Source organism: Pithys albifrons, chromosome 6, assembly GCF_047495875.1.
Source record: "Pithys albifrons albifrons isolate INPA30051 chromosome 6, PitAlb_v1, whole genome shotgun sequence".
Lineage (NCBI taxonomy): Eukaryota > Metazoa > Chordata > Aves > Passeriformes > Thamnophilidae > Pithys > Pithys albifrons.
Genome location: NC_092463.1, coordinates 10067281 through 10080281, shown reverse-complemented (window position 1 = coordinate 10080281; position 13001 = coordinate 10067281). Strand labels below are relative to the sequence as shown.

The 13001-nt window shown below is 38.6% G+C and overlaps 1 protein-coding gene across 1 annotated transcript in view; it reads left to right on the top strand.

The window, feature by feature from the left end:
* KIF26A (kinesin family member 26A) overlaps positions 1 to 13001 on the top strand; it is a 99589-nt gene that overhangs the window by 67338 nt on the left and 19250 nt on the right. Inside the window, exon 5 of the mRNA XM_071557413.1 lies at positions 1819 to 2002. Coding sequence (XP_071413514.1) covers positions 1819 to 2002 — 184 coding nt within the window. The remainder of the gene's footprint in view (positions 1 to 1818; positions 2003 to 13001) is intronic.

The window sequence follows — 13001 nt, the reverse complement described above, 5'->3', positions numbered from 1 at the left end:
TGGCTTTGAACTCCTTCCGAGTTTGGAACTAGAGCTTCATTTTTAAATCACACAAATCTTTGTCTCTTTCTGAATACTACTGTGTTTATAGAGGGAGAAGGAGGCACGTAGGGAGTCTGCATCTCTGGAAGTTGAAGTAAAAAGGTTCAGGAGTTTAACGCACAAGTTTGGCAATATAGAGCATAGGACTGGGAATATTGGAGATATGTATTGAGAGTCCTGCCTTTCTACTGACTAGCTGTCTAATTTTGACTCAAGTAATTTTGCTTCTCAGACACAACCAGTTCTTTGAATTGTTACTCATTTGAAGCCAATAGTGCAGCTGAAAGAAAATGCTCTTGGTGTTAATTTTTGCATCTAACCTTCCATAAATATAAAAAGAGTTTCCATCTCTCATCAGCTTACAAGGCTGACTTAGCCTGAGGCTGCCTGACAACAAGATTCATGGCAAGGTTGGGGTTCTAGATTTAGCCTTAATTTGGTATGACAGCAAAGCACTGACTTAGTTTCTCCATAACTGTTGCTTATAATACTTCACAGATGCTAGTGCCAGTTTGATCTCACTGAAAAGTACTTGGAGATCTTGGGCTGAAAGCCATGATGAAAATATAAAGTAGTCATTGTATAAAGACACTTTTGGTCATCCCATATTTATAAACTAATTTGTTCAAAGTGACAAGTCTTTTTGTTACAAGCATGGACCAGAATAGTGGTTTGTCCCCAGAAGACCTGTTGCCATCCGTAGTGTGGTCTCAGATGCTGGCATTTTGCATTTTTGCTGGCTTAACAGTTGTTTATAGGAATGTTAAAAAATAATGTGTTGGATGCTTTTACAATATTTATTTATGGGTGGACTATCTACTGGCAGCCACATGGTCAGATCGCACATGTCTTATTTGAGTGGTAAAGCTCTCCTTGACTCTGAGAGAGCTGAGATTTCACCCTCACTGCCAACCCCAGATTCCCAGCATGTGCTCACTAATACATGTTTTTATTCTACTTAAAATCTGCAGAGTAATTTTTTTTTCTCATGTGGGTTTAGATGTAGAGCTGAGTTTCTGTTGTTGTTTCTTGCTACATTGTTTGGTGTTGCTGATGGAGAATGGCAGTAAAAACTGATTATGTTCCTATTTTTATTCACAGGGAAGAATGTTACAATTTTAATTGTATGTTCTAATTTTTCCTTCTTCTTCATCTTTTATGTTTTGAAATTCTACATTTCAAAAGCAGAATCATTATCATTCAGCACATTAAAGCATGTCTTTTTAATAGCTTTCCATTTTAATGTAAAATAATGGAATTGGGGAGAAAAAACCAATCTGTCTTGAAGGAAATTTTCTGTTATCTAAGGATTTTCTGTGCAGCCAACAGGAGAGGATCTTGAGCTTGGCTGACTTGGAGTGTTATCGTCTGCCTTGAGTAACTTGTAGAGTATAAAGAATCACTTTCATAATGTTATCACCAGCAAAGTCCATCTGGTTCTGCCAGTGACAAGGGGATTACTTCAGCTTTTTATTATGTCAGTGAGATGTTAGCTTTTTAGGATTCAGATGTCAAGCTGTTGGGAGAAAGAAGGGAAAGTTAGACTATAATTGAAACTCTGTTGGTGGAGAAGTTAACTGAATATTTTGCGAGTAATTTTCCTACCCATATTTCCTTCTGTTAGTGTTCTGATGGTTTGTCCTTATGAAATCAGATTAAAATGCAGTGACTTGATTTGTTTAGCAGGCAGTGATGACAATGAGCATCTGTTTGTCTGATCCAGATTCCCATTAAACCCTAGTAACTTTGTCCTTTCTTGCTATTACTTTTATACAGAGCAGCACAGAAGCTTAACCTGTCTTCGAAGAGAAAGAAATGCCATCCGCCCCTGCCACACACACACGACTTCTCTATTTATGCTACTAACTTTAGTGGCATCCTGCAGCTCTGTCCGCCCCCAGCACCACCATGCCTTCTGAGAGCTGTGTCCAAAATCAAGGACAACCCTGGCATTGGAAAGGTAACTTTGGATTTCAATTTTTAAAAACAGTTTTCTAGACAAATTTCAACGGGGCTGGAAGCTTTCAGCCTGGAACAGAGTTGGGTAGGCTCAAGAAAAGGTTCAAGGAGAGGGTCTTGGGGTAGAGAGATGGCCACAGCATTTTAAATGTTCCTGAGCACTCTTAGCTCCTCTTGTCTTTGAGATGAGTTGGCAGGTTCAGGGCAGATTCAGTGCTGGATTGGAGGCTTCCTCAAAGCCATTTAACATCACTGACAACAGTATTGGGAGATGTTGTTTTATTCCTCCTTCTGTTCAAGTGAGAGACAAAATTTCCTTTGACATCATTGGTCCTAAAACAATGCATGTACAGGCTTTGCCTGTGGAAGAAATAGTGTCTGCATTGCCAGCAAGGCTCAGCCACTGGTGATGGTGCTGTCTCTCTGCTGAGGTTAAGGAGATACATTGAGGGGCTTTGTTTCCCTCTGCTTCATGTGTCATTGTAAAGCAAGAGCAGGGAAATGGAGTAGCAAGAGAAAAGGGTATGTCTCTCCAACTTAGGAAATGCAGCACCTTTGAAATTGAAAAATTGGTGCTATTTTATCTAAAATTAATTAAACTACAACCCAATTACTTAAAGCTTTATTCATATTTATAACTGTTTAATCATCCACACAGCAGAGTCTGAACACTTATTTACATAGGCTATAAGAGATTAGTGTTTGAAGATAGAATTGAAGTATGGTGTGCCCAGGAGAGCTAAAATATGCACCTAAAGTAACTATACAAATCAGCATTAACATAAAGAGATTGTCAGCCTAATTACCTAGAGCTGACACTTGCTCACAGAGAATACTCTGCATTTCCTAACTCAGTGAGTTTGTGCTAAATGGAAAACAAAGGAGTAATTTTGGCCATTTTAAGCATGTGGAAACTCACAGAGGAAAATGTGGCTTCTCCTGCTTGTCCAGTGTCTTAGAAAAGATGATGTAGTATTAAGTGGTTGAATACAGCCAACTGGCACAGTAATTTAGAGATTGCCAGGTAGAGGAGGGTTTGCTAAGGAATGCCCTTTCTATATGTGTGTTTTTAACAGAGATCATTTGTTGTGCCTGACTTTTTTCTGTGAGACTTAGTACTTGTCCATGGCAAAATAAAAGGGAGCATGGCATTTCTGAGGCACTTTGCCTTGGCAAGACCTTTAAAGTATGATTGTATATCCTTGTGTCTACAACTTAATAAAGCTGTCTTTGGACCTCATTGCACTTGTGTGCCTCCAGGTATGTCTAGCCTAGAAATTTCAGCCTTTTTTCTATGCTCTGAGGGTTTCTAGTGGAGCTTCCCAGCATGACTTGTAGCTCATGGAAAGCTCTGTTTTATATGGTGTCTTCAAACAGACTCACAAAGCCTAAAATGGATCAAGTGCATGATCCTGGATAGCAGGAGATTGTATGCTTTGGGTCGTGTGCCTTACCTACTTTCTTCATTTGTGAGTGGAGCAGAGAGATTTTCAAGGGAAGAGCTTCACCAGAATGCCAAGGACCTTGAGCAGCTCAGCTGTGGAAGCTTCTCCTTCCGTACAGGTTATATATGTAGCATACTGGAGATGTGGGTGGCATTTCTCTCCTGCCTGCCACACTACATCAAGAATTTCCAGACTTTATGGGCCAAAAAGTTACTGTTGACCCTCAAAATGTCTGTTTATCTCTCAGCTGAAAACATTAAAAACACAGAATAATAGAATATCCTGATTGGAAAGGATCGTTAAGTATTGAAGATAATGTTTTTTTGGGCCCAGGATTTCAGCTGTGTCCTTCTCACCACTAACTTCTTAGTCACAATTTGGAAGAATCCTTTGCTGTGCTGGAGAGGATAAAAGCTCTCTGCTAATTGAATCAGCCCTGTAGATCTTGAGCTAAAATCTAGACCATCCAAATGGTGATCTGGTGTGCTAGTCACTAGTTTAATGCTCCTCAAAACCCAAAGTATCTAGGCATCTTCTCTAATCCACACTTTGATATGCAATACCTGTTAGGTATTTTCTTAACCCATTCCTCTTTGGCAACTTTATAAATATCAGTGTTTGCCACCCCCCCAAAAAAAAAACCAAACCAAAAAAACCCCAACAAACCCTCCAGCAGTACAATTTTTTGTAAAAATTATGAGGCAGCACAAATGAAATCTCATGTGTTTGAATTCTTAGAACCTTTGGTCAAAGGAACAGACTCATTCCTCTGTAAGTGTTCTTTATTACTAAATCCTCGTAGTTTCACGTTTTCTGAGCAATGCCAAATAGCTTTTGATAGCATTTAGGTTGTTGTGCATTAGCACTCTCCATTATTTCCTATTCATCAGCTTCTGCTGATCAAGATTTACTCAGCTGGTATCTCATGTTGAGTGTGATAGGAATAAAGTAATCACTTTTGTTCCTCATTGTTTTAAGTATCATAACAATTGAGAGAACCATCAGTAAACACTGGCAGTTGTCCTGTGGTCATCTATTAACTTCAGTCTCTCTTCTAACTGCCTTTTACTTTATACTCCTCTTGGTTATCATTTGCCTCAGCTTTTTCTTGCAGCCTGTCCAATAGAGAGTATAAGATACACATAGGGCACAGAATCAGTGATGAATTCTGGAGTCACTTTTTCCTACCACAGCATCTGTGTCTGTGTCTGATGCTGTTCTTGGTTTGTGTAATCATTCCCATGTCAGCAGGGTCCCTCACCCAACTATTGCTGTGTGGTTACAGTGGGTTAAGCAGCTTGTGGGGCAGCCTTTTCCTCCCTCACCTGTGAGGAGTAACAAAGTGGAGACTCATGAAGTGTCCAACATCCTTCAGGGAGAGCCTTGTGGTTTCCCTCTGATAAACTGAAGAGATGAATGATATGCCAACTGTGCCAAATACTATTTATTAAAAGTGAGTAAGGCCTGAATACTACAGCAACTAATTTATCTGTACTGACACATTTCATGTAGTCCCATTTCTTTTGTAAATCTGCTGGAAGCTTAGAATAAAGTACACATTGAGACAATTGCAATGGCAAATATGACTGACCTTCTATGTTGTCCCTTCAGTGGTAGTTCTTTATTTCCCCTCAGTGCCATCCCCCCCCGCCCCCGATGCTCAAGTTTGTATTTTAGCTGGTATTCAATATACTGTAAGAGACACAGGAACAGAACAGAATGTGGAAAATATGATGTCACTTTGGGGCCAAAAGTGAAATTAGGTCTCCAGAGGGAATCAAGAAATACATAGTGTTATGAGACTGACTTTCAGACCAGGTATCCAGGCAAAGTGGTTGAAGCAAGAATAAAGGTAGAAATTAGCAGGCAGGGAATAATGTGATATAGTGGGGATCAGTTGATGAAACTTTTACAAATGGGGCACACACCTTAGCATTTTGTGGGTGAGTCAGTGAGCATTGGAATAGGATTGGTCTGATGTATAGAGTGTATTTGGATTTTGAAAAACATTTTTGACATGTGTCTTGACCTAGGTTTCTCAAAAAATCCTGATTTGTCAGGTATTATCTAGTGGCTCAGTAACTGCTAGGAAACAAAGGTAGATTTCCCACTGAAGCAAAGTTCGCAGTGTTGTCATATAGAGATCCATACTGTTTGGTGTCACCTTTTTTAAATAGTTTGGATGAGCTGGTGAAGCTGTTTATTCACAGCAAAGTTAAAACTGACTGGGAAGATTTGGAAAAAGATGTCATGACACTGAAATTACTGGGTGAGTAAAGAGGCAGATGAACTTTTCATACAGATTAACACAAGGTAATGTACATAAGAAAAGCAGCTCTAACTATGCATACAGAGACAATAAGCTGTAAGTCAGTCAGCCACGACCAGAACCCATTTGAATAGCCAACATGGAAGCTACAGCATTAGGTTTGTCATTATGAATCTGAGCTTCTAAAGAAATGCTTTATTGACTGGTCAGGAGGCAAAACGATTAAGCATAATTAGATTTAGGCGGTCTCTAACAATATGGGATATAAATACATGTTCCTCTTCAAGCTCATAATGTTTAAATAACAGCCACTCATTGATGTTTTTTTCTGTACTGGCCTTCTTCCTTGAGGTGATACCTTAAAATAAGTTTGAGAGGATGGTTAGAAGAAAAATGAAGATGTTCTCTCCTCTGCCATGTATTTATGTCTAAATTACCTTCTCAGAGGAGAGGCATTAGGGCTAGATCCTGATTCTAGCATGCAGAAGCAGCAATGGTGTGTATTTTGCTGCTGACATAGAACTGGACCCCAGTAAACCTAAACCTTTGGAAAAAAGACCTCACTAAACAAATTGACATCTGTACCTGGGATTTTATCTTCCTTATCCTTACTTGATATACACTTTAAAAGCCGTCCTACAATGATTATTGGTTTATGCTGCCAAAAACTCCCTTTGGCCAAAGCACCAATATAGAGGTGAGATGAAGACATTAATCCCTTTTAATTGTTTCAAAGTTAAACACAGAAATAAGAGTTATTCTGAACTGAGTGATGGGACAGTTGAATCTAAGGAACTGAATCTAAGGAAATAAGAGTTATTCTGAACTGGGTGATGGGACAGTTAAGTCTAAGGAACTGACTGAAGGCATCATCTGGACTAACTTGTGTTCTGTGGTGTCTAGATTTGGATAGGTACTGCCACTGGTTGTGGAACCTTGTCTTGAACTTTTGAGCCCAACAGACATTTGGGGAAATGAAGAGGCTTGAATTCCTGCTGTTCATAAGCTGCATGACTACAGCAAAGGCAGTTACTGTGCTCTGTGAGAACAGGATGTGGAGAGATTATGATGGCCAGTTCTTGCACTTGAACTGAATTATTAATTATTTGAGCCCAAGATCTAAATTTATTCTTATTCTCACATCATCGTCTCCATGCATATCATACAGTTCTGCTGTGGTGAAATTGCCATACGGCTTTTATGGATGAATACATTTGTTATTAGAAACTTCAGCAGAGAGCCTATATGTTTCTTTTGCAATTGGTATTTATAATTTCTCACTGTTTCAAATACTCTTCTGGAAGGTGGAAAACAAATATGTTACTAATTTCTTTTACATTTCAGAAATACCAAATTTCCCCATTATAATAACTTCAGCAGCAGTGTGTGGATTTGTCCTGTAATAAAAATCTTTAATTAAGCCTTTTGCTTAATTTTCTTTCCTAAAATTGCAAAATGTTATACACTCTCACAGGTGCTTGCAGAGATTGTCAATATTCAAGAATACCAAGCAGGGAAAAGTTGAAAAAAAATAATTTGGAATGGTAGGTCTTTCTAGGATCTGTGTTTCATATAATCAAAAGTAATCAAACTCATGCACAAAGGAAAATCCCACTACCAATTCAAAATGGATACTGAAAGGAATTTTGCTCACTACTGATGTTATGTAGTAAAATTCATACCTTTCTCTTGAATGTGCCAAAAGCATCAGAGTCCAAATCATTTAGCTGAATCCTACTTAAAAGGCAATGATCCAGTGCAGTATGATTCTTGTAACTGAATCATTTTTGTGGTCTCTCTGGGTGTTATTAAATTTAATGTCAGAATAGTAGGAAAGATGTCTGAAAGCCATTTAATATTGTCATTGGAAAGAAGTTAGATTATGCTCAATTTCTGACATTAATGTGCTACTTAAGATAATTTATCATATTGTGGTATTAAAAAAGACATCCTTTTTACAGTGGCTGCTGTGGAGAATTCTAATGTGCTGTTTTTCTTTAGCATGGTAGGAAGCCTTTTTCATGCAAAATGTTTTTTCTGGGGTTCTATTCAGCTCATTCTTTACAATACTGCATCACTTACAACAGCAACTTTAAGTGCTTGTCTCTTACAAGGGTTCTGTCAATTTTTTTTTGTTAGAATGACAGAATCCTCCTATGTAAGACAATTGAAGTGGAGCATTTAAAGGGAGCTTGAGTTGTCAGACATGTTTGTTGGACAGGTATATGCATCCTGCTCTCCATTTATGAGTTTGAGACATTTACTTTCATTTATGCTTTACCAAGCCATAGCTAAGGTACTGCTAATATGATTTACTGATCATGCAAGGTTTTCTTAAGTGTGCTGTGTGTCCCATTCACTGCTTCTCATGAGGTTTGCTGATGGATAACAAATAGGTACTTAATTTTGTCATCTTTATTGCTCCTTGTTTCCTAATGACTAAAACGTTATTTCTGATATAACTCATGTGTCATACTAAGTACTTGTCTATCGATGTGTGTAGCACTGTATCATCCAAAGTATGTGCATCCCTGCCAAAATGCCTTGAACTGCTTGAACAAAAATGTGGAAAAGTTAGATAAAAATACATAAATTCTTCTACTTTTGTTTTCACCTTGAAAAAATGATATAGTTTTCTTCATGTTTTCTGGGAGCAGAGAATCAATTCTTCCTTAACAGAGTACAATATAGAAGTGATTTCTTTTTTCCATTTTAGGTTCTCCCAGGGGAGCTAGATGGTCTATGCTAGCATGGCAATTTTGCATATAAATTTGCCATCCATTGGTAGTGGCAGTGTATGAAAGGCTTGTAAAAACTACCCACAGTAAACCAATTTAGCAAGGATTATATATCTGTCAGTTACAATTAAATCCATGAAAAATATTGGCTCTGAACTAGTACTTTTGTAATTTGATTTACACTGGAGTTGAAAAATAAGTGATTTCATTTGAAAATGGTCTTTATTCAACTGGATGTGAATTCTTTGTAATTTCTTGGTGAGAAATCTTAATTCAGAATGGGGGGTGTCTAAACATAGTTATTTAATTAACCTGCTGTTACATGCCATTTTGTGAACATTGGACAAAATTAACTTCCTGACTGCACGATGCCTGTCAAAGATGTGTGTTTCCAGGGAATATTTAGTGTCCATTCAAATTTCATATAATGACATTTATTGCTAAAGACCAAATTGCTTGTTCATTTAGGGATTATGCTACTGCTGTAATGCAGAATATGGTCAGCATTTTTGAAATGGATTCCAGTATAGTGCCAACACCTTCCCAAAATACAGACAGATTAACTCAGAGTTTTTTTCTGGTAAAAAAGGCTTGAGCCCATGTATTTTAAAATTTTACATGCTTTTTAATCCATTCCTTTTACTTTTTCCTTCTCATTCTGTCTAGTTTAAAACTTGACATCATAAGCATCAAATGCTAACAAAGCACGGCTATAAAAACATAAGCACTGCACATCCATTGATTTCAAGGGAGGTACAATATGTTACAGTTATGCCTGTGCTAACATACTTGGCTGGGTCAGGATCTTAATTTCCTCAGCACTCAAAATGCCATGGAATCTAGTAATTACCTAGAGAATTAGTGGAGTCTTCTCTGTTGACATATCTGCCCCTAATTAAACTGCGTAGAGTATTTGGCACCCTTCACTGAGAGATGAATTAAAAACTTTCTGCTATCAATCTGTATCTATATCTATTTATCTATAACATTTTTTGTATTCATTGTGCAAAACATGTAGTAGAGGTCCATTTAGTCTTAGGAACAGAATTCAAATCGTGTTTTTAGGTGCGAGATGGTCGTTCCCCCTTCTGTGGTCTCAGAGTTTATAGCCCTTCTCTCTCTCTTGGTTATGGGGCAGTAATCTATGACAACCTCACTGTCAATCTCCTAGCTGTTTCTTCGAAAATTATGAAGGACTGTGATTCTCTCTGTTATCACAGGCTATTTTCTCTACAAATCCATCCTGGGGTATGCTTTCTTCTGTGACGATGCCTCTCTGGTCTTGGGGGAGTTTTGTATTCATTGACGTGTGGCTTTGCCATAGCTCTATTCAATTCAGCATATCCAAAATATATGGGCTTCATTAGACAAAATTGCTAGCTTGCCTCTGACCATCAGTCTCACATTCATGTCTTGCTGTCAGAGAGTTACTTTGAGTTTTTGATTTCACAGATGTTTTGGTCTGTTTCGTAACTTTTGGCAGACTGGCTTTCTGACAGTGACATACGGCTGACACTCTGCACTGCCTTGATGAATGTGGAAGTCAGCCTGTTATTTTGCTTGCTGTGACTCCCTTGTCCTGTTCTCCTCAACTCCAGCTCATGCAGTATGTTGGAGGGAGGATCTGGAAATCACAAGTTGGCTGAAAAGGGGTACATGGGACTTGCAGCACTGGAGAAGGTCACAGCATGGGAACAGTGATGGCCACTTGGAAATGGGGAAGGAGGTCGGTCCTTGTGATCCTTGGGTGTAAAATGGAGTAGCCAGTAGTGGTGAAGGACGAGAGCTGCAAGAGGAGGAAGGGCTGGTACCAGCCAGGATGTACATCCCTCAGTTTCTGAGATATTTCAGTGTTTAGATGAAAATTGTTAAGTATGTGTTTAGATTTCACTTTAATAAAGGTCTAGAGTTTTGGCTCAGGACTCCAACAGGTTGCTGAAATTTGAGTAGATCTGTGATTCTTTAGTGATCTCATCAGATGTTTCTAAAACTTTGTGGGGGTTAGCTCCAGAGTATTCCACATTGCCCTTGTCCTCCACACATGGGACTTTTCTTTTTCCCCTCCTTCATTTTTTTGAGAAATGTTCCCTTTTGCGAGTTTGTCTCCCTTAAAATTTTTTATATTTGCATAAAACCGTGTTATGGTTTTTGTTTTTATGCTTCAGCATTCATCCATGAGGCTTGCCCTTACTTAGCTGGAACAAAAGAATTCTAGCTTGCAGATGTTTTCTTTTGTTGCTTTTATTTCCTGTGACTTCCACTGTAGGCTGACAGACAAATAAATGTTTAAAAAAAAATTCCTTGATTGCTCTCCCACCCTTGCCAGTGAAGGTTAAAATTACACCCATTGTTGTGCTGGGTGAGGGGTCTCTGACCTTATGCCACTGATTTCTAGAGCTTTTGCAAATTCTTTATTTATTTATATTTAAAAATTCTTCATCTTGTAATGACATATTCAAGATGTATTTGCCATCTTCTTTTCCCAAGCACTTTTGATTGTAATAGGATTTCCTTCAGCAATTCTGCTGACCTGCTGTTTTCTGCAGAAACATGAATTTGGAAAAGTTCAGCAATGGAGTGTGAACCCACAGTACACAAAGCCTACAAGATTAGAGTCAGTTAATTAATGAGATACTTCAGCGGTTTGCATGATTTAGTCTGTCTTCAGGCACTGATAAAAAAGTTACTAATGTGCAAGTGTTGTGATGTTTGTGTTTATTTTTATTTGCAGAAATGGAACTCAAATACAAACCTAGCCTCCTTTTCTATCAACATCCTCATTAAAATAGGGCCTCTATCCAGTATTCACTGTCTGTATGAATGTCTGTGTGCAAAGTCCTGTATCCTACACGATTATAAATTTCCACTTTTTTCCTCTTTTTCTTACTCTGCATCATTCTCTGCATTGAAGAAGAAATATGCAAAAGGCCTAAAAAAAAAAAAGGGAGTGTGCTGGTTTAAAGGTAAACTGGCAGGAGAAATGAACCCAACTCAAAAAACCCGAAACCAAACCAAAACAACAAAAAAGAGATTTTAAGTCAGTTATAAGTGGTACCAGAAATCCCCAAACCCCAAGATTACATGTGCTCAGGTTCAGGTGGGAATGCCCAGTACCTCCCCCAGGGAAAGGAGCTTGACAATGGGTGATTTACTCTGTGAGTCATGGGATATTTTTGGACTCCTTGATTGCCCATTAGCAGACATGGTCCCTCAGGCTGGGTGTGAAGGTGTTAATGTCTTCCCTGAGGGGACTTACCACACCTGAGTCATTGGTGTGAAGACCTTAACTCACAAGGTTCTCAACACCCAGCTTAAAGTGTGAGGGGTCATGTGTGCCCTGGGCAGCTGCTGCAAGTGAGCCATTATTAGCAGTTTGTTAGAAATGATATAGAGGGCGTAGAATACACGCATACAGTAATAGCTGGTCCTGGCTGCTCTAACTGGGACAAGGAGTTAGTAATGATATTCAGTTCTAGCAAGAAGGGTCATTTCCATCACAGGATGGATGTGCTGTCTTAGTGCTTCTTAAAGTGTCTAAAAGGGGTCAGAGCAGAGATGCCTTGAGCCTGAGATGACTTTTTTGAAAACACCACATTTGTATTGTCTTTCCTTTTTTGTGTTTTGTTTTTTTTTTCTCTCTCTCCCCTTTCCCCCCAGTCCTTTTAGCTCTTTTCTTGCCCTCCTCCTCTAGTTTGTTCTTACTCCTTTTGGCTTATCTTATTCTTCCATTTCTTTGTTCATTCTCCTCTAAATTTCTCATCTTGTGTTTCCTTGCTTTTTACTATGTTAACAGTAGCTGGTACCACTGCAGCTGGAATTGACCACAGAAAGCTGGTCATATTGTCAAATAATTTCCTGTGGAAGGGTGTGATCCTGAGTGGATCTGAAATTAATGTTACTCCACTTAATTCTAATAATTTCTTTTTGTAAATTAATAAAAGCATTGAAGTGCAGCTATTGCTGATTTGCTCCCTAGTTACGGGCCAAAGTTACTTTCAGATTTACAGGTTTGCATGTTATCTTGAATCCACCCCTCTCTGCAAGTCCTTGTATCTGGATGATTTCCTGCACTGCACATTGCTTTCCCTCCAGGTGAGCATGGCTTTTGTATGAGAAGTAGATAAAGAGACTCAGGAGAAGCTGCAGATAAATTGATCCTTAAGGGAAGAGCCATGCTGGCTCTATGCTACAATGCTTTTCCAGCAGTATTCATTCCAGAAGAATACTGGGATGAACTTCAGAGCTGAGAATATAAACCTGTCACTTAATATTGGTCGTCAAAACACAATCATGCAAGAAGTGTAAGAAGAGTAAATAGTATTACACCAAACCTTTCCTTTACACACTTGAAAGCGCGTGCATGCACTCGGGATCTATCTGCTCTTAGCTTTCGCTGTTGTAAAGGGATATGTTTGAGTAATCTTTGTGCTTGTTGTTACTTTTGTGAGCATTTCAGCTTTAATTCTGAGTGAAATCAGTCTGGCTCAGCATCATGAATGTGTGTGACACATTATAACCCTACAATTTCTGATAGATGTCATTTATAGA